Source organism: Pimephales promelas, chromosome 15 (genome assembly GCF_988280905.1).
Source record: "Pimephales promelas chromosome 15, fPimPro1.hap1.1, whole genome shotgun sequence".
Lineage (NCBI taxonomy): Eukaryota > Metazoa > Chordata > Actinopteri > Cypriniformes > Leuciscidae > Pimephales > Pimephales promelas.
In genome coordinates, this window is record NC_142783.1 from 20,032,451 (window position 1) to 20,052,985 (window position 20,535).

The 20,535-nt window shown below is 37.4% G+C and overlaps 3 protein-coding genes across 6 annotated transcripts; 1 reads left to right on the plus strand and 2 right to left on the minus strand.

The window, feature by feature from the left end:
• The first annotated feature begins 1,683 nt into the window (after positions 1 to 1,683).
• Positions 1,684 to 5,663, plus strand: ikzf5 (IKAROS family zinc finger 5). The gene is made up of 4 exons (XM_039669917.2): positions 1,684 to 2,032; positions 2,404 to 2,586; positions 4,228 to 4,401; positions 4,518 to 5,663. Exons 2-4 carry the CDS (start codon positions 2,454 to 2,456, stop codon positions 5,465 to 5,467), a joined length of 1,257 nt encoding a protein of 418 aa, XP_039525851.1. The 5' UTR covers positions 1,684 to 2,032; positions 2,404 to 2,453; the 3' UTR covers positions 5,468 to 5,663.
• Positions 5,664 to 8,247: 2,584 nt separating this feature from the next.
• ifi44e (interferon induced protein 44e) lies at positions 8,248 to 8,607 on the minus strand. The gene is made up of 2 exons (XM_089119961.1): positions 8,527 to 8,607; positions 8,248 to 8,424 (listed from the first exon to the last, which is right to left on the minus strand). Exons 1-2 carry the CDS (start codon positions 8,605 to 8,607, stop codon positions 8,248 to 8,250), a joined length of 258 nt encoding a protein of 85 aa, XP_088976087.1.
• Positions 8,608 to 9,642: 1,035 nt separating this feature from the next.
• Positions 9,643 to 19,557, minus strand: cuzd1.1 (CUB and zona pellucida like domains 1, tandem duplicate 1). 4 transcript variants are annotated; one of them, XM_089120317.1, is made up of 27 exons: positions 19,426 to 19,557; positions 19,205 to 19,231; positions 19,085 to 19,099; positions 18,975 to 18,989; positions 18,848 to 18,880; positions 18,599 to 18,743; positions 18,191 to 18,375; positions 17,680 to 17,778; positions 17,527 to 17,565; positions 17,271 to 17,369; positions 17,061 to 17,147; positions 16,066 to 16,164; positions 15,868 to 15,908; positions 15,682 to 15,778; positions 15,472 to 15,558; positions 14,477 to 14,575; positions 14,263 to 14,319; positions 14,093 to 14,188; positions 13,877 to 13,927; positions 13,566 to 13,664; positions 12,766 to 12,807; positions 12,494 to 12,641; positions 11,502 to 11,713; positions 11,161 to 11,336; positions 10,555 to 10,946; positions 10,185 to 10,435; positions 9,643 to 9,811 (listed from the first exon to the last, which is right to left on the minus strand). In XM_089120317.1, the coding sequence occupies exons 1-27, from the start codon at positions 19,472 to 19,474 to the stop codon at positions 9,762 to 9,764; spliced, it is 2,790 nt and encodes a 929-aa protein (XP_088976443.1). In that variant the 5' UTR covers positions 19,475 to 19,557; the 3' UTR covers positions 9,643 to 9,761. The 4 variants fall into 4 exon arrangements, with proteins under 4 accessions (XP_088976443.1, XP_088976440.1, XP_088976442.1 ...); XM_089120314.1 differs by having other exon boundaries at positions 15,682 to 15,777; positions 15,852 to 15,908; XM_089120316.1 differs by lacking the exon at positions 19,085 to 19,099 and having other exon boundaries at positions 15,682 to 15,777; positions 15,852 to 15,908.
• Positions 19,558 to 20,535: the final 978 nt, after the last annotated feature.

The following is a 20,535-nucleotide window of genomic DNA, read 5'->3' on the forward strand; positions in this document are numbered from 1 at the left end:
TCGTAGTTCAACCCCACAAGGTCAGGCTGTCTTGCCTACCTTTGGATAAGTTTACGGCGCTTTTCACTGAAACCCACAGACTGTACTGCACCTCAACTGCATAGTCTGCAATTTTCACTCAATAATGCTAAAATAACAGTGCACTTTGAATCAAGACTTCTCAGTTTATTCATATGCAACAATCAAAATACTGACAACTTCCATTATGCTTAAAAAAATGCATATGAAACAAACATGCAGGCCTTCCTTATTTCAATACATGGTCGTCACAACTTGACATCCTGCGCCATCTAGTGTCCTAACTGTGAAAAAAAGAAGAATTAGACATACAACAGCAAATCAGCAATTATGTTTTTGGTAAGAAGAATTGTCTGTTTGAGATGCCGTGTCTGTCGAAAAGTCTAAAGAAAAACAGTGTAGAAAATAAATATTAAAAACTATATATATATATATATATATATATATATATATATATATATTATTCACATACTAAGGCTAAATGACTATAGAGTTTGTTAACTTTTTAGCCTATGGGAGCAAGGTAAGTTGTTCTCTGGTCATCTGAACCATGATCACAGGGAATGAATTGCCCCATGTTACAGAACCCTCTCATTACAACTCTGAAGAGTGTCATAAGAATCCAAAGCTCTCGCTCTAACTGGTAATTTGTCACAGCCTCTTCAATGGTTTTCCTACAACCCTGACACAAATGGGGCAATGCGATCTTCAGCTAACTTCCCCTCTTGTTAAATATTAAACGCTATGAAACATAAATGAGCCAATCCTGCTATTTAAAGTAATGCAATTGGCTCAAGTACTCATCAAATTGCCCATGACATTTGAATATGGAAATTATCCATGTAGCTAATCTGGTAAAAGGTGATGAATCATCAATGCACTTGATGCAGAGCTCTAAATGTTTTTTTTTTTAATTATTATTATTATTATTATTATTATTAAACGGATCAATGCTGTTTTGCAATAGGCTCCCTTTTGGATATGAATATCATTGAATATATTAAGATATAGCCTAATTTAAGAAAGTATTAAAAAGCAAAAATGATACAACACTTTCAGAAATATGCTTTTAAAACATAAAAGATTAAATCAACAGGGTCCCTAACAGGATGGAAATAAAGAGCTAGTCATTGCTCAGTATGTATAGCTAATTAAATATGTATAATATCAAACAGATTTATGTTGCGAATGACAGCATGTTTAACGTGACTGCAAGTTAAACTCCATTGTAAATACTTACACATGCTGTTGTTTTCCACTAAAACAATGTCCTTTCGATGGCACCAGGAACATGGCTATATGTAAAATAAATGAATTTTAGAGCATCGGGAAGCTTGAGTATCAATTAAAACAATATTCAGACGATAACATGATTTGATTAGAGGAAGGGAAAAGCTGAATAACGTTACTTATAATTGTTTTACAGTTTGTTATTTAGGCTACATAAGCTAACAACTAAAAACATGGCAAAATAGCAATAACTCAAATGATGAAATGGAAATGTAATTAAATACTGTATTCGCACATTTTAGGATACTGTGTAAGGATACATTAATTTTGAAAAGTCTGGTTTGCTCTGCAAAAGTCCTGTACTCACAGTGACACACAGGAACTAACGTTAAATGTTAATTTATCGGAGCGAAGTCGGAATCATTTCAGCAGCGCACCTCCTGTTTGAACTTTCACCCCTTCGTTTTCTTTTGTTTTGATGTCGCAGAGCATCATTTAGGCCACCAAACACCGTATTTTACTGTCCGTTTAGTAATGGCACAGTCCTAGTGGATACACTGAGTATGTTTTAAATACGTCGATCTAACTTCTGCTCAAATGTAAAGCTCGTTTAAAATCTGGTTTCAACTGAATCAGTCGTGCTAACTCGCTGGCGTTAGCTGTCCAGCTTCAACATGAAGCTTTATTTACTCCCATTTGTCTAATATCCCCTTAAAGAACGGGTCGACTGTCAAGACATTAAACAACTGAGTGTGGTTTTAATTCCTCTGACGTCTTTGAGAAGGTAACTGTTGTTAATTGTTGTTTTAATGATACCGTAAATGTTGGGAATGCTTAGCAACGTCAACGTTCACTCGCTATCATAGCAACGCATGTTACCCTGTCAACTGGGTAACAGCCAGACTAATATGAATGATTAGTAAAACTGTCACAAGTTCCGCTATAACTTATGAGCTTAAGAAATCTCATATGTTCGCCGCACCCGTTGGCCTGTGGTTGCATGTTATTGTAGAAGAATCGACTGGAACTCACACTTTACATACTGCTTGTAAACTATTGTTTTGTGTCTGTTTAAAGTGGGTATCATGTTAGGTATTTAATACGTTTTTATTAAATAAACATCTGCAAGATCTTCTGGTTGTATTTTATTCACAGCCTGTTGGATCTAGTTTATAACAACAGAGGACGGCAGTGTAGATCTTTCAATGGGCGAGGAGAAGCCAGAACCACTGGATTTTGTGAAGGACTTTCAGGAGTACCTGAGTCAACAGACCCAACATGTCAACATGATATCTGGCTCTGTCATCGGAGGGAAAGACAGTGAGGATCTCCAAGGAGGTAATGCTTAGAGGGCCTTCCAGTGTGTTGTTTTAGACTTGACTAAATATTCTGTCATTTCCCACCCATGTGAATTTTCAAAACTGTAAGACTTTTTTTTCATCTTCAGAATACAAATGAAAATGTTTTTGATGAAATCTGATAGATTTCTGTCCTTCCATTGACAGCTATGCATTTGAAACTTGGCCACTTCATAAAGTTCAAAAGAAATTGTAAAACTAATATGAATTGAACGGGTTATTCCAAATTTCCCAAAAGAGACTCGATCGCTTCATATTCTTCTTCACAGAAAAAACATTTACTAGCTAACATAAACAGAAGCTCAAATGTGCATGAGAAAAAACACGAGAATGAACCTCATTGGTTCTCGCATGTCAAGCAAACAGGTTTTAGCTTCCATTTACCACAACAGTTGATGAATGTTTATGTTTATGTGAAAAAAAAGCCTAAATTTAATCTGTTCATCATATAAGAGCCTCGTCTCTTTTTGGACTAAACTGCTCAATTCATATGGATTAGTTTTATGAACTTTTTGAATCATCAAAGTGTTGCGAGGCTGTCATGGATGGACAGAGAGCTCTCAGATTTTATTAAAAATATCTTCATTTGTGCTCTGAAGATGAACGAAAGTCTTACAAGTTTGGAACGACATGAAGGTGAGTAAATAATGACAGAAATATCGGGTGAACTAACCCTTTAAACTGTCATTAGGTAGGTGCTAGTTTGAGACCAAATGTTGGTTTGAAATTTATGTATAAACTTTATTTATTTTAAGTATTTAAATACTTATTTATTATGTTTATTTAATTATTTATGTCTTATAGTTTTAGCCACGCTGTAGGGATCCCAATGTTGTAACTTTTTTGTTATTTTGGAATGATAAATTAAAGGTACAGAATGATCTTTTTTTTTCAAAATGAACAAAAATGTAATTTTTCTACATAGTCAGTCTTTCCAAACGTGTTTTTGTTAAGCTGATTCACTATTGTAAGCGCAGGATGGTTTTCACGGGAAATTGCATACATCCGTCACTGGCCGTGAGTGTCTAGTCATATCTGTAGACAGAGAAAAGTTTCTTCAGCTACTTTGACGCATGCATGTGTGGGAGAGGCATAAGTTAGTTTTCACAGCGAGCAAAAAAGGATGACATGGTGCAGGCTAAATCTCCCCGTTAAGTCACAGAGCTTTTATTAAAACGAGAATCAACATTGGCTTGGCTTTTTGGAGATGGTGAGAACTGAGGGATTTGAAATGTTGTAAAACTGAAGCGGGGATAGTGGGTTTTTTTTACTCAACAAGTAAGGCATTTTATTGAACAGATAAATTGCCACATGTAGCTCTTTAACAGAGTTCATTGTAAAGCATTATCTATTGTGAGCAATTTATTAAAATAAAAATAAATAATATAGTTACATGGTTTACCTTTAAGTTATTTTATCATAGATTAACACATCCAACAGTTGTCTCAACATTTGGATTTATGCCTCTAATTCTTAAAATAAAGTGTACCTTATTTGTGGAAAGTGTCTGCTGTTTCTAGTGTGCTAAACACAAAACTCTAATATAACTTAATATATCTTGATGTGTCCCATTCCTTGATCATATTATCTTATTTTCTGTTCTTGTTTTCTTACCTTAAAGAACTTGGCCAGAATGGCCTGGAGCACCCAGCAGTGGACATATCCTTAGAGGATAGTTCAGGGATGTTAGTGGATGGCTTTGAGAGAACATATGATGGCAAACTCAAGTGCCGCTATTGCAACTACGCCACTAGAGGCACTGCAAGGTTAATCGAACACATTCGCATCCACACAGGTAAGACTGAAGTCTGATCTTTAACTTTAGTTGCACTCTGACTACTTATATAGATGCTCTTTGGTCTTTTCATCAGCTTACCAAGTAAATAAGATGTTCTCTATCTCTTCCTTCAGGTGAAAAACCCCATAGATGCCACTTGTGTCCTTTCGCCTCAGCCTATGAGCGCCACCTGGAGGCACACATGCGCTCTCACACGGGTGAGAAGCCCTACAAATGTGAGCTGTGCTCTTTCCGCTGCAGCGATCGAAGTAACCTTTCCCATCACCGGCGCCGAAGACACAAACTCCTTCCCATGAAAGGCGCACGCTCTGCTATATCACACCGGAAAATGCTCAGTGTCCTCCAGAAGAGAGGAAACTCTCTGGGTTATGGCCGCCGGCTGCTCATCAACCTCAGCCCGCCATCCATGGTTTTGCAAAAGCCCAACTCAGAGCAGCATCACTTGGGTGACTTCGGCCATGATCTGCCTCCTCACGCCCACCTCCATCAGGAGGCCTTTAACAGTCTAGGAAAGGATGCGCAAGTTGGTGGAGCAATTGGAAGTGGCTCTAGGGAGGACCCGGACATGGTCCTGGACAACCCGCTGAACCAGCTTTCGACTCTCGCCGGTCAGCTTGCCAGCATCCCGTCTGAAGCTCAAGGTGCACCGGTATCTCCTGGAGCAGAATCTCTACCCGACGAAAAGCCCACATTCCTCGTTCAGCAGCCTGTGATGGCACCCGCTGCCGTCTCTGTCAGCGCGGCTCAAGCTTCTTCTCCCATCACCCCCGAGCCCAGACCGGCAGCCCACAGTGGCTGCAGCCCAGGGGTGGGACCCTGCAGCGAGAGAACCAGCACTCCCAGCGGTACCAACAGCCAGCCAGGGACGCCCACACCAGTACAGGACCCGCAGATGCTCCACCACTGCCCACACTGTCACATATATTACCCCGACAACATCCTCTACACCATCCACATGGGTTGCCATGGTTATGAGAACCCTTTTCAGTGTAATATATGTGGACACAGATGCAGGAACAGTTATGACTTTGCCTGTCACTTTGCAAGAGGCCAGCACAAATAAGGACACATGGGTGTTACTTTGCCCCGTTTTACGTAACAATAATACAACTATAGTATCTGGAACATTCCAAAGACAAAATTGGTGGACTATTTTATCGGAACTGTTATTGGTATGTTATGAAGAAGTCAGGAAGCTACATTGAGAGTGTACATTTGTTGGTCTTTGAAAAGGCAAGAAATGTGAATGCTAATGATGTTCTCACATCAAAAACTACCATCCCGTTTTCCCAACTTTACAATAATTCAGAACACAGATTTTGCCTCAACTCTCTTTTATAAGTGCCAGAGTTCAGTAATCAGTGCCTACAGTTATTTTCTGAAAGTTAACACTTTGCATTTTTTTGTATTATTATTATTATTAATATTTTTACATTTAGAATTCACTGACATGAACGACAGTACATGTCACGGCTATTCTTACGCTTTAGTTGAAGTGTTGTAACATGACATTGCCACTTTTAATATTTCTTTCCTCTAATTTATGATAATTTATCACAAATTATTACTTGCTTATTGGTTGAGAGAGCTACATTATTTAGACTTAACTTAAATCAACAAGGTTGAGATTGAAAAGAAAATATATAGCACAGAAAAGTAACCTGGCTGTTTAGCAGTGAGAAATAGTGTCCTGTAGGATTGTTGTTCAAATAGATAATTTTAGTGACCTGAGGTCTTCTTAGCACCATAGCACATGGCTGTATACACTGGTTTTGTAAAGCAGTGTTAATGATTGTGTTTGAGCAGTGTGGGCACACTGTTCTCTCTTTCATTCCCTCATCGCTACCACCTGTGCCATTCTGTAGATGTTATTTGTAATGTTTTTGGAAATGTCTGTGGTGCTACTATTTAAACATTTCATGTTTCTGTCTGCATAATGAACTAAATTATCAGAAAAGTATTGAATAACATGTTTTGGTGGATTTGATGTTGAATGTTAATAAACCTGACTTATGCGAAGAGTACTTCAGTGATTGTTCGTTCTGTCATTTCATTCTCAAAACCAAAACAGTAGGCCTAGCATTTCTGACTGGTCCACATCTGGCATGTTGCCTAAATATCTTCCAGCTAATAAACCTTGAAAAGCCTCTTGACTATCTTAGGTCCACCAGAAAATGTAAAGAAATAGAAATTCTTTAATCATAGATTAAATCTCTCATTTAAAACTGTTTGTGTATAGAGAAACACTGTAAAATTGATGTAAAAGAGTGAAAAACTACGGTGGCCGAGAGAGCTCAGCGCGCTGCAACCTGATGAAGACGAATGCAAATACAAAAAAAAACGTGTGCAACTATAAAAACGCGTGCAAATACAAAAAAAAACATCCGCAAATTAAGAAAAACATCTTCATCAGTTCCACAACACACGTGTGCTCCAAGTACTCACAACACAACCAAATACAGAAACGCGCTGCAAACGTTCACAACCAAATACAGAAACGCGCTGCAAATAACACGGTCCACAACGGAAATGTTTCCGGGGAACCAAATAAGTGACGGACCCAACTGGGACTTGCTTGTTGCTCGTGAGCTTCCCTATGCCCTACTCCCTTCAAAGGGCAGACGGCAAAGCTCTTCAAGTGGGAATTTGGTGTGAGCATGACACCTAGTGTGTCATTTATGTAGCCGCTTGGAACTTGATGAAGGGAGCAACAACAGACAGACAAGGTAATGTAATTATTTTTACCTTGGATGTTCCTATGACAACACAGCACTTTGTCCATCAGCTGTATAGCTGTTCTGACGACAGAAATATAATGATTAACATAACGGTTGCAAATAAATTATTTATTATTTATTTTTACTTTCTAAAAATCTGTTAAAATATCCGTTTTATATCTGTATGTGCCACATTACCTAACATTTTTAGGAAACTTTTCTTATGAAAATTTAAACATAAAATGAAACTATTTGTATAGTGTAACTGATGTATAGATTAATATCTTGCCTTCATGTTGTTCTAGATCTTTTTTTATTTATTTAGTTTAGTTTTCAGATCATTGTTCTTTTCTCATTTGTATTGTGATGACATTGAACATATTGAACATACGAACTATAAAAAAATATAATAGTATAATATTATTTATATATTCAATATTATTTTAATAGTATAGTTTATTTATGAAAAAAAATATAGGCTTTGACTTCTTGTCAATAAAGGTTTTTTGCTGTAAGCACGTCCTGTGGTTCCAGTCGGGTCCGTCACTTATTTGGTTCCCCGGAAACATTTCCGTTGTGGACCGTGTTATTTGCAGCGCGTTTCTGTATTTGGTGGTGTTGTGAACGTTTGCAGCGCGTTTCTGTATTTGGTTGTGTTGTGAGTACTTGGAGCACACGTGTGTTGTGGAACTGATGAAGATGTTTTTCTTAATTTGCGGATGTTTTTTTGTATTTGTACGCGTTTTTATAGTTGCACACGTTTTTTGTATTTGCATTCGTCTTCATCAGGTTGCAGCGCGGTGAGCTCTCTCGGCCACCGTAAAAAAACTGTTAATTGTTTAACAGAACCTTTCCGTACTATATATGGTAAATAACTGTGATGGATCTAATGGTAAATTTCATGTAATTTTACTGTAAAATACATTTTAAGTTAAGTCTGTAAAACCTTGTTACCGTAAAGTCTTGCTACCGTATTTTATATGGTAAATTTCTGGCAACCACAGCTGCCGGTATTTTACCGTAAATTGAACACATTTTTTTTTACAGTGAAGACTTCAATTATAAAAACCTACATGTCTACAGTAAGGATGAAACAAGTTTCTCGTTCACATCCCAGTTCTGTGAATTATGACTGATTAGCTGAACGGTCCATTACATTGTCATCAGCCACCTGTATAATTTGAGTTAATGCCTGTAAAATTAGAACGCCCATGTCATCATTGTTTTCAATTTCCCCGTGGTAGTTTTTCATTGGAAAGATGTGACACATTGGAACACCCACTTTAATAGTGCACCATTTCATCTAAGAACAAATGATTTAGAAGGTCAAACTCAAATTTAAACTCAATGTGCAAGTCAGCAGCAGGATATGGAGCCTGGGGCTTATTTAAATATCATAATTTACCTTTCCACTGATATTATTGCTGTAGAAGATTCTCTGTAAATTTGTTTTCACCAATGAACTTGCTTGATCCGCATTTTTCATGACAATGCAGGGGCAATACTGCAAAATGCAGAAAAGCAGGTTTGTATGTTCTGATTTATTCTATGTATTTGTATTATGCCTTAGTTCAATTAGGACATTTAAATATCTTTTTTATAAACATGATTAAGTCATTTTCCTCATTCATCAAACAGCATGCACATTTCGTTTTGCTTTGTAAAATGTTTAACTGTAATTTCTTTATCCTTGATTTAGAGCAGTGGTTCTCAAACTTTTTGGTTAGCTTGGGATATGTATATGAGGATCTATGTCGGGCTTGTTCATAATACAGTATATCAAGTCAACAGTCTGAAGAAGAAATTCAGAGGAATTGGCAGTAAATTAAATTCAAATTCAATAACCGAACGAAAGAAGAAATGATCTTGTTGCTATTTTGCAATGTGTTGTGTCCTATTGGAAATTCCAGTTCTTGTTATCCACAAATCCTTTAGGTCTGAGTTAAATAATTTGACTGATTCCTTGTCTAAATTACAAGAAAACTATTACATTTAGTTAGTACATGGCGCCCTGCTTTGTTTGTGTTCTTGTTATTGCATTGTAAATAAAAGTTATATAAAATGTATAGACTCATATATATATATATATATATATATATATATATATATATATATATATATATATATGAGTCTGCTTTGCCCACCTTCTTCATCTCTGGGATAAAACATGACACAAACTAAAAAAATAAATAAATAAATAAAATGAATCCATTAAATTTGAGATACGATTATGCTGTTCATTATGAATATAGTCCAGTGTTTTGGTTTAGTTTCTCTCTCTCTCTCTCTCTCTCTCTCTCTCTCTCTCTCTCTCTCTCTCTGTACCTTCATGTCATCCCTGCATCAATTTCACCATATTATTTTCCATATTATTTTTTAATGCAATGCAAAATGTTTTGTGTTGATTAATAGTTATATACTGTATATCAATGCATTATCTTGACAAGTGACTTGCTTGGTTAAATGACAGCAAAAAAAATCTGTATATTATATTCCACTGATATAGACAAAGACGTGCATCTGAAGAAGGATTGCTTTAATGAATAAAAGAAAATTTCATTCAAATCAATTTGCTTAGGAAGGATAATATGATTTGATTAATGATACAGATGAGAAATAGAAATGCTGATGATGATCAAATCACTCTTCTGCCTCAATCTTCTCACGTTGTCCGAAAAGATGTCTCCGCCCTGCACAGTAAAGTCAGTCATAAGTAGAATACTGATAATTCAAACTTCGACAGCTAGAGATGTACAGGATATTATCCAAATGTACAAGCTCAACATATTAATCGCATTTCAAATACTAAATGGAAACTGTAAATATTAATTTAAACCTATTTTTAAGAAGTTTCTTAAATAGTCAAATGGATAGCTGACAATTCTGACTTTATTCTCCCTTATCCTCATGTTGTAGATTCTTCCGAATTTTCCTTTTGTGCTCCACGGAGAAAGTAACAGAATATGGGTTCAGAACAACATGAGGGTGAGTAAATAATTACAGAATTGTCACTTTTGGGTGAGTTATTGCTTTAAATCTGTGAGACTCAGAGAGAACTCTGACCTTTGAGTTTGATTGGCCCCAGCGTCACAGTGTTGGTGTGGTAGGTGCTGTCAATCTGCAGTGATCTCTTGCGACGGAAGTGGCAACCTTGGCGACAGCGAGAGTTGTAATCGTTACCGGGGCAGATGGTCACTTTACACTGCAGGTACACAGAGGAATGAGTCCGGAGGAACTTGAAAGCCTGGAAACGGAACTGAGCATAATAGTGCTGACCGCTGGTGTAGGAATAATATGTGTTATCTCTGGGACATCTACAACCAAGGAAGGAAAATTGAGATAAAGAATTTGAATTCGGAAAATAAGTACAGTCACACACTGAGTTGGTAGTTCAAATAAAAGGGTGTCACATTTAAGAATTTAAAGGTCTCACCCATTACGCAGCAGGTCATATGAACGATCTTTGAAGTCATTGGGATTTGGAGATGCTACACAAGTGTCCAGGAATAGATCCAGGCTGTTGTCAGGCTTGTTTAGCTTGACTTGAACATATAGAAGCTGGTTCAGGTTCACTTCATATGGAGAGTCATAAATTTGTTGGTAGAAACCGCTGGAGGTGTAGAAGGCTATGCTGGCATTGAAGTGCCCCGTTCCTGTGATGTTGGCATTGATGTTCTCCCTGGCCCTGTACAATATCTGGACCATAGTGTCCGGCTCCATTCGGCAGCCCACATGTAGTAGGAACTGTGACTGACGAGTGATCTCACCCGACTGAGACTGAGATGCCCGCACATTATTGGTGTAGGACACATAACTGTTCATCATCTAGGAGAGAGAAACAGAGAGCAGGTGATCTTGGGTGGTAAACATGCCCCATCAATGATGCTTAGATTTATGGTATCTAACTAATCCGACACAGCATATTCAAGTATTAAAAGCTGACAGCTAAAGGCACAATTATTCAATTTTGAAAACATAAGTAACGGCTTTTATATCAGCAATGAAGCCATGCTGGATCTGACACACATGTAGATCACACCTGTTTGGCGGTTCCACATGTGTCGAGAGAGAAGCTGAACACAACCTCAGTACTGGTAATACTGGGTCTGCAAAGATGATCATCCACATAAAGGTCATTTCCACTGAATCCAAGTGAGTTCAGGTAAGACCGTTGAATGACAATGACCATGTTGTCTGAGGAGCAATCCACACGACCTGCAAAGCAATGTAATTTTGCACTTTTAAAGTATTTTATTTCAATACTTTTTAGAAATTATTCCATTAAGCAAAAATGAAAACCAAATATGGCAACAGAAGGGATCAAATACAAGTTACAGTAGCTGTGTTACAGAATTATTTCAAAAAGAGACTTTGAAATACCTTCATCTGCAGTCAGAGAGCTTGTGAAAAAGGCCTTAAAACCATGGCTGACTCCAGAGTAGTCACTCCTGAAGACAACAGTCAGGTATCGTGAAGAAGAGTGAAACACCTGGTGGGTGGTGTCGTTGAAGCAGACCTTTCCCAGCTGTGAATGACCAGTGGAAGAGCCGTCATGTACAGAGATGTAGTCACAGTTACAGCAGCGCTCCAATCTGAAAGAAACAGAAACAGAAAAACTGTTACCCCAAACAGAAAAGAGGAACCCTATTGAACAATGTCGTTCATCATCTGTACTTCGGAGGACAACACCACCCCTACTCCAGACGCAGAGGCCATTCGCGGACAGTGAGCCATACTCCACCCCGGAGCCAAGCGACACATCTGACCAGGTGCTCGAGTCGCCAACATTGCCTGTCCCAGAGGGAGTACTCGTAGAGTACGAGGGCATGGAATGGAGCCCCTCCACTGATGTGAGCTTCTACTAGCATCTGACTGTGAATTTAAGGTATTTGAGAAGGAGATACCCCTTTTTCTCCTGCCCCCACTGGTCCCTCCCAGCTTAGAACTTCCTGTGTCCCTAGAGTTCCCTTCCAACCTCCCCTTCCTAAGCCAGCCAGTTCCCCAGCCCTGCCACCGCAGGTTCCTGTCAGTCCCTCGGTGCATCCCAAGTTGATTCCATTCAGTGGTGTGAATCTGCCTCAAACCAGCTCTGCCTCGGTGTGAGGACCCCCTGTCTCCGCCTCTTGCCACCAACCCCAAACTCCACCACGACACTTCGACCCATCGGTTGTGCCTCAATGCTCCCTCGTCTCACCATGGCCCATCATACAACCAGCTCTGCCGCTGTTCCCTCCTGCGAATTTGGAGGGAACCCAAGCCCCCCCCCCCCCCCTCCCTTTTTGAGATGTACTTTGGAATCAGTGATCGACTGCAATTTGTAAGTAATTTACCCAGCATAGAGAGAGATAAATAGATAGATATTCCTCACTTACTGCACATCAGCAAATGACAGGAAGATTCTCTGTCCTTGCTGAGCAGAGAGATACCACACACAGTAGGCATTGTCATGATAATAGTTTGGGTAGTTTGGACTGGAAAACAGCCCAGATCCATACAGGTGTCCTCCACAATGTTGAGAAACTGGTAATCATAAAGAAACAAAATTAGTAAAATTTTACAGTTTAGAAACAAGTTTTATAAGAATCAGAAAATAATGTGATCTGAATTTAGCCTCAGGCATTACACAAACTAAAGACAGTAGTACCTGTTGTTAAGTCTCTCTGTGTTGTATACGATGGGCAATACCCTGATTAAAGGAAGGAAGATAAAACTGGGTTAGCACCATAAGTGTAATGTTTGAGTCTTCAAGAAGTGGTTTGGACTAAAATGAAGCCCATGGCCACATAATGCTTTAACTAAAATGCAGTATGTACATTCTTCAAAACATCATTTGTATAACAAGTTATGAATAAGAGCTTCCTTAAAGGGATACTCCACTTTTTTTGGAAATAGGCTCATTTTACAACTCCCCAGTTAAACAGTTGGGTTTTACCGTTTTCGAATCCATTTAGCCGGAATCAGTATCAGTATCAGTAACCAGACAGTTTCTGGTCTCATTGACTTCCATAGTTTCTGGTCTCATTTACTTCCATAAAAAATATACTATGGAAGTCAATGAGACCAGAAACTGTCTGGTTATTGATATTCTTCTAAATATCAGAAAATCGGCTGAATGGATTCGAAAACGGTAAAACTCAACTGTTTAACTCTGGGGGAGTGTTGAAATGAAAAAAAGGGGAGTGTATTTCCAAAAAAGTGCAGTATCCCTTTAAGTATTTCTGTGGTATATGTTATGTGGTGATGATAGAATCATTTAATACCACATTTCTATAAACTTTTTTTATTTTATTTAACTACAACTTTAGACATAAACGTGGTTATTTTTCCTTTCATTTATCTTATTGGAATAAATGCCATTCTGACACATTTGTTTTATTCAGCAATAAATGCTTCAACTCCATGGCAAGTTTTAACAGATTTTTCATCTGTTTTTGAGGAACTTACAGTGAAAGTCAGGGCAACAGTTGCCATCGTACTGACAGTTGTGGGTGCATGAGCAGCTGCTGAAGTTGTGTCCACAGTTATACATGCAGGAGGGAGATTCTGTGTCAGAGGGAGGAACAGATTTTACTCACTGTCATCAATATGTGTGTGATGTACAACTTATTGGGTCACAATCACATGGTGTGTATATTTAGTTAGAAAAGCAAAACTCATTACTGCATTTAAGTAAACTGTTGTTCATTCAACTGATCCATTTCATGTCATTAATCTCATTACTGTTTCCCTTAAATTCAGCTAAATGGCAGCAGCACCTGTTGTATCTTGCCAGTAAGCTGTTGCCGGTCCTGTTGTTGAGCACAAGCCTGTTTAAAGAGAATAGATAAAACTGAAAAGGTAAGAAACAACTTTAGCAAAATCACATTTTTGTCACAGAAAATACACTGACCCATGTGCTCACTACAGGAAAGATTACATTTTTGTTTACAGAATTTTATCTTAAAGTGTCTGTCAGATCAAGGGGAACTCACTGTTGTAGTCAGGGCAACAGTTGCCATAGTACTGACAGTTGTAGGTGCATGAACAGCTGCCAAGGTTGTATCCACAGTTGTACATGCAGGAGGGAGCTATAGAGAGGAACAGAGTTTACTCATGATGTCATCAATGTATGGTTAATCTAACTGAATGGCAGCAGCAGGACCTGTTGTATCAATCCATGTTGTTTCTGTTGTTTCTGCTGTTGTAGTTGAGCAGTATCCTGTGAAAAGAGAAGCGATAAAACTGAATTTCAAATTAAATGAATTTGAATTTCAAACCATTTTTCAAATGAAATGAATTTAAAATAATTTGGTTTACTAAAGTCCATTTCATTATAGCTATTTCAAATGAATTTGTCCTGATCGAGAGGAACTCACTGTTGTAGTCAGGGCAACAGGAGCCATATAGTTGACAGTGGTCGTCACATCCACAGAGAGGAAGACTTTGCCCACAGATATTCTCACAGGAGTATTCATCTGTTATTGAATGTATAGATATGTTTTTGAGAAAGTATTACACTTTTCAGATGATCATATATTGGCAAAATAATGTCTTATAAACTAAAGTAGTTACAGGTAGGCCTTGACTGCATTACAGTTCCATATTACGTCTCCAAACGATATCAGTTATTTCAAAGGTCCTTACAGCCAACAACAGCAAAAGAACCAAAACCCACTACGACACTGACTGACCAAGCAAATAAATATAGTATACAAAAGGATAAAAATTACAAATTATTTCCTTGCTTTTCGCCACAAAATTATGTTTTATTATGTACGGAATGCATATAGCCCACTGTCTTTCTCCCAATCTCTCCCATTCAAACGCACACTTACAGTAGTCACACTCGCACAGAAACGTGTAGTCAACTCCTGCTCTCAGTTGCTCAAGTCTCAATATATGCTCTAAAATTACGTTTTGGAATTAGCAATGGAGGCTTGGGTTTAGATGCATAAGAAAAGTTCAAACCGGAGTCAGACAATTGTGGAGAGACTCAAGAAGAAGTGACATGTAGAATGCAACAGGATATTTCTGAATGGTTAGTTGATGAATTTATGTAGATGATGTGGAGTCAACTATTCTAGTCATTGATTAGCATATTCTGACATGACAATCTATAAATCACGTTCCCGGAGGAGCGGCATTATTTTTCTAATAATTCAACGACTCGTCGTCATTTATTCCTTAGCTACATAATTAGAATTGAGCAAGTAGAGCAGGGTTCCTCAAACTCGGTCCTGGAGGGCCACTGTCCTGCAGAGTTTAGATCAAGGTTGGAGCTAAACACTGCAGGGACAGTGGCCCTCAAGGACTGAGTTTGAGGAACCCTGAAGTAGAGAAAGGAATTATCAAATAAGAGTCATTGGTGTACCTTCTGTAGGTGGCCATTCAGTTGTCGATGTAGTTGACCATGTAGTTGTCAATGTATTTGACCATTCAGTTGTCGCAGAGCAGTAGTCTGTATAAAGGGAAAATATGTAAAAATCAATTTAATATCTGGAAATATACTGCATTAAACCATACACTCAATGCAAGAGATATTTCTGTATAGTACTGTACTGTCTGATCAAGAGGAACTCACTGTCGTAGTCAGGGCAACAGTTGCCATAGTACTGACAGTTGTAGGTGCATGAACAGCTGCCAAGGTTGTATCCACAGTTGTACATGCAGGAGGGAGCTATAGAGAGGAACAGAGTTTACTCATGATGTCATCAATGTATGGTTAATCTAACTGAATGGCAGCAGCAGGACCTGTTGTATCAATCCATGTTGTTTCTGTTGTTTCTGCTGTTGTAGTTGAGCAGTATCCTGTGAAAAGAGAAGCGATAAAACTGAATTTCAAATTAAATGAATTTGAATTTCAAACCATTTTTCAAATGAAATGAATTTAAAATAATTTGGTTTACTAAAGTCCATTTCATTATAGCTATTTCAAATGAATTTGTCCTGATCGAGAGGAACTCACTGTTGTAGTCAGGGCAACAGGAGCCATATAGTTGACAGTGGTCGTCACATCCACAGAGAGGAAGACTTTGCCCACAGATATTCTCACAGGAGTATTCATCTGTTATTGAATGTATAGATATGTTTTTGAGAAAGTATTACACTTTTCAGATGATCATATATTGGCAAAATAATGTCTTATAAACTAAAGTAGTTACAGGTAGGCCTTGACTGCATTACAGTTCCATATTACGTCTCCAAACGATATCAGTTATTTCAAAGGTCCTTACAGCCAACAACAGCAAAAGAACCAAAACCCACTACGACACTGACTGACCAAGCAAATAAATATAGTATACAAAAGGATAAAAATTACAAATTATTTCCTTGCTTTTCGCCACAAAATTATGTTTTATTATGTACGGAATGCATATAGCCCACTGTCTTTCTCCCAATCTCTCCCATTCAAACGCACACTTACAGTAGTCACACTCGCACAGAAACGTGTAGTCAACTCCTGCTCTCAGTTGCTCAAGTCTCAATATATGCTCTAAAATTACGTTTTGGAATTAGCAATGGAGGCTTGGGTTTAGATGCATAAGAAAAGTTCAAACCGGAGTCAGACAATTGTGGAGAGACTCAAGAAGAAGTGACATGTAGAATGCAACAGGATATTTCTGAATGGTTAGTTGATGAATTTATGTAGATGATGTGGAGTCAACTATTCTAGTCATTGATTAGCATATTCTGACATGACAATCTATAAATCACGTTCCCGGAGGAGCGGCATTATTTTTCTAATAATTCAACGACTCGTCGTCATTTATTCCTTAGCTACATAATTAGAATTGAGCAAGTAGAGCAGGGTTCCTCAAACTCGGTCCTGGAGGGCCACTGTCCTGCAGAGTTTAGATCAAGGTTGGAGCTAAACACTGCAGGGACAGTGGCCCTCAAGGACTGAGTTTGAGGAACCCTGAAGTAGAGAAAGGAATTATCAAATAAGAGTCATTGGTGTACCTTCTGTAGGTGGCCATTCAGTTGTCGATGTAGTTGACCATGTAGTTGTCAATGTATTTGACCATTCAGTTGTCGCAGAGCAGTAGTCTGTATAAAGGGAAAATATGTAAAAATCAATTTAATATCTGGAAATATACTGCATTAAACCATACACTCAATGCAAGAGATATTTCTGTATAGTACTGTACTGTCTGATCAAGAGGAACTCACTGTCGTAGTCAGGGCAACAGTTGCCATAGTACTGACAGTTGTAGGTGCATGAACAGCTGCCAAGGTTGTATCCACAGTTGTACATGCAGGAGGGGAAATCTAGCAGAAACAGATATTATCCATGAAGCCCTTAATACATGTATGACTACAATAGCCATTAACATGTGTGTGACGTTTCACTATAGGGAAATCAGTCTATCTAAACCCAGGAAACCCGTAAAAGTTTTGAATCTGATTAGAATAGATGTAGGTTCACCTGTTGTAGTTGCCCAAGTCGCTGTCTGTGAGCAGTAGCCTGTATAAAAGTATAGTAATAGAGTTTTGTTGTACATTATGTATTAAAAATTTAAAGTTACATATATGAATAAGAGAGATTTGTGAATTCTGATTGATCTGATCAGGAACTCACTGTCGTAGTCATAACAACAGTTTCTATTGTACTGACAGGAATCATCACATGAACAACTGCCAAAGGAGTATCCACAGTTGTGCCTGCATGAATTGGAATCTAACAAACAGAGAAGTAGATTTTAGCCATTATATTATGAGTAGGAATGGTAATCATTAATGATTCAAACAATTCTGCTTTCTTAACTGTTACAGTAATGATTCTTTAGTATAAGGAATTTGGAAAGTTGCAAAAGGTGTTTACACAGGCTTTTAATGACTTGAATGATAAAATACTACTGACAAAATTCATATTGAGCCTATACTGTCATATGAAACAGTAAGCACATTGATTTAAGCTTTCAATAAATCTGATTCAATAAACAGAAGCGGTTCATAAAAGTAATTCGTTCCGGAATTCGTCTACACTATTGCGCTGTTTATTTCTGAATCATTGCTCTAAATATTTTTGATTCAGTCTGGCATTGTGTTAAATATGAAATTCGTTCTATTCATTTTATTTAATTGCTTACCTACAAAGACCCAGCTTGCATGAAATCCTCTTCTTGATATACTGTGGTCACTGTAGAAAAGCACAGTCAGGTCATTATTGCTGGAGTTGTAGCTTTTGTTCTTGTACTCTCGTATTTCATCCAGTAAAGGGCTGAGGGTGGAAGGACCATCAAATACTCTGATGTAATCACAGCATGTTTCCAAACTAGCAAACAGAGGAGAGAGAAAACAAATGCAAATTAATAGAATAATTCTCCGAATATTTGAAAACATACATTTTGTGTTCACAAAATACTTCACAAAATCTTTATTTTGCTTGAGAAGATGAAGTTACACACTTCAGGTGTTCTGTTTAATCTCATAAATTCAGAAATTAAATCAAGTGACAAAACGGATAGAGATAGTGGTAGATAACGAATGATTCCTACAAAATATCGGTAAAGGTCAATTGCACAGTTGTCGCCCCTGCGCCATGAATGGTCCATGTGCATCGTGCGTTATCAGGGTAGTTACTAGGGTAACTGGGGCTGAAAAAATCACCCATCCAATCAGTCATAGAGCCACCACACGGTCCTGAATACAGAGGGGGAAACAGAAAATAACAAATTTTACACAATCACAACAACTTAATGAAGTGACTCACTCCTGACAAAAACTATAGACAGACAGACAGATACCTGGAGACCCTTCAGTGGAATACAGCCTGTCATCTATAAAACAAAATAAATGTATCATGCAAATTGAAGTTTCAACATTGTATAAAAAACAGCCATGTCATGCACTAAATTAAGTTAATTGATTTACCTGTTGTCCTGTCATCTATAAAAACAAAATAAATGTATCATGCAAATTGAAGTTTCAACATTGTATAAAAAACAGCCATGTTATGCACTAAATTATGTTAATTGATTTACCTGCTGTCCTGTCATCTATAAAAACAAAATAAATGTATCATGAAAATTGAAGTTTCAACACTGTATAAAAACAGCCTTAAAAAACACATGTTATACACTAAATTATGTTCATTGATTTACCTGTTGTCCATGACCCAATGGGATTTGCTGTAATATGACATATAGACATAATATTTAATGTAATGCTTGTCTTTATAATGTATCAATACATACATGTTTTTATCGATGATTACTGTCAGCATATGAACTAAGAAATTATATATAATTTAAGCAAAACTTATGATGTCAAGCCGATGATTGTCATATATTGTACAATTTTTTCCTGTGAATAATAATCTTACCTTGATAGGCAGTTAGAAGCAGACAGAGAAGGAGAGTCAGGGCTTCCATCTTTCTCTTCTGAACAAGTTTGTCTTCAAACTTTCAATCATGACTTTTATAGTCAAAACCATCCTGAGACGGATTTCCTTATGACACATCAATATCCTGGAGCCTGTGCTGATTAAAAATTATAGAGGCATAATCGTGGAAAAGACACAGCTGAATATTATGCAACTTTCATCTTTACTTTTGACTGTATGATTTTTTTATAGATATTTCTGTTGACACAAAGTTAAGCATTATGGAGTGATCATATTAATGATGTTACTTTGTTCTTAGCCAAAGCTGTCTAAATTACATTACATAAATATGTACAATTTTACAAAAATGTGAAATTAAGAAGCAAAAAAGATGAAGTGGTGTGAGACGAGACGAGAGACATGAAAGTAAAGACTCTCTAAAAAAAAAAACTAAAAAAAAAAACAATGTAGTATAATAATGGGTTCACACTCATCCTGTCTGTTCTCTGATGCAAATGCCAAAGAAAGAAGAACATTATTTCAGAATAAGTAGAGGAAATAAGTAAAGAAGTAGATTTCAAAATATATTTCTTGATTTAAAACAAAAATGTCTTTTGAAGCAAAGTCGCATTGACACAGCACTATTTGAACAAAATAATTAATGTCTTTTTTTTTAACAATAGAGTCATGGTGTGCATTACAGAGGTCATAGCATATAACATATGAATAAAATATCTTTCTTTTTTTCATTTGTTTCTTATGCCTCTTGGGCCTCATGAGGATATTAAGATAGGATAGGCTACAAGTCTGTCTTCTGAGTGACGGTCCACCATCAGGCTAAATGCTACACAAAATTATTGAAATAAACACACAGCCCACTTCCCTATTGTGTGGATTTTGGAAGATAAAAAATTTAAATTGTTGTCGAAATGGCAAGAGCAACACACCGCTAATCCAAATGTAAGATTTTTTTTCTTTAAATGTCTCTTTCTCTCTCACACATATGTAGGCAAGTTATAAACTCTTTAGACTTTTAATGATTAGTGCTTTTTTTAATTTTGAGGGGTGTAAAAACATCCCTTATTTTGGGGATGGATTCCGGGAAATCTC

What these genes read in the sequence shown, in the direction of transcription:
- ikzf5 (XM_039669917.2), top strand. Translation starts at nt 2,454, where the DNA reads ATGGGCGAGGAGAAGCCAGAACCACTGGATTTTGTGAAGGACTTTCAG. An exon ending in CAGTGAGGATCTCCAAGGAG is followed by an intron (nt 2,587 to 4,227) that starts GTAATGCTTAGA and finishes CTTACCTTAAAG; the next exon opens with AACTTGGCCAGAATGGCCTG. An exon ending in ACACATTCGCATCCACACAG is followed by an intron (nt 4,402 to 4,517) that starts GTAAGACTGAAG and finishes CTCTTCCTTCAG; the next exon opens with GTGAAAAACCCCATAGATGC.
- ifi44e (XM_089119961.1), bottom strand. Translation starts at nt 8,607, where the DNA reads ATGAAAAATGCGGATCAAGCAAGTTCATTGGTGAAAACAAATTTACAG. An exon ending in GCAATAATATCAGTGGAAAG is followed by an intron (nt 8,425 to 8,526) that starts GTAAATTATGAT and finishes ATTTGTTCTTAG; the next exon opens with ATGAAATGGTGCACTATTAA.
- cuzd1.1 (XM_089120314.1), bottom strand. Translation starts at nt 19,474, where the DNA reads ATGGAAGCCCTGACTCTCCTTCTCTGTCTGCTTCTAACTGCCTATCAA. An exon ending in TGCAAGCTGGGTCTTTGTAG is followed by an intron (nt 17,779 to 18,190) that starts GTAAGCAATTAA and finishes TCTGTTTGTTAG; the next exon opens with ATTCCAATTCATGCAGGCAC. An exon ending in CTGTTGCCCTGACTACGACA is followed by an intron (nt 17,148 to 17,270) that starts GTGAGTTCCTCT and finishes CCCTTTATACAG; the next exon opens with ACTACTGCTCTGCGACAACT.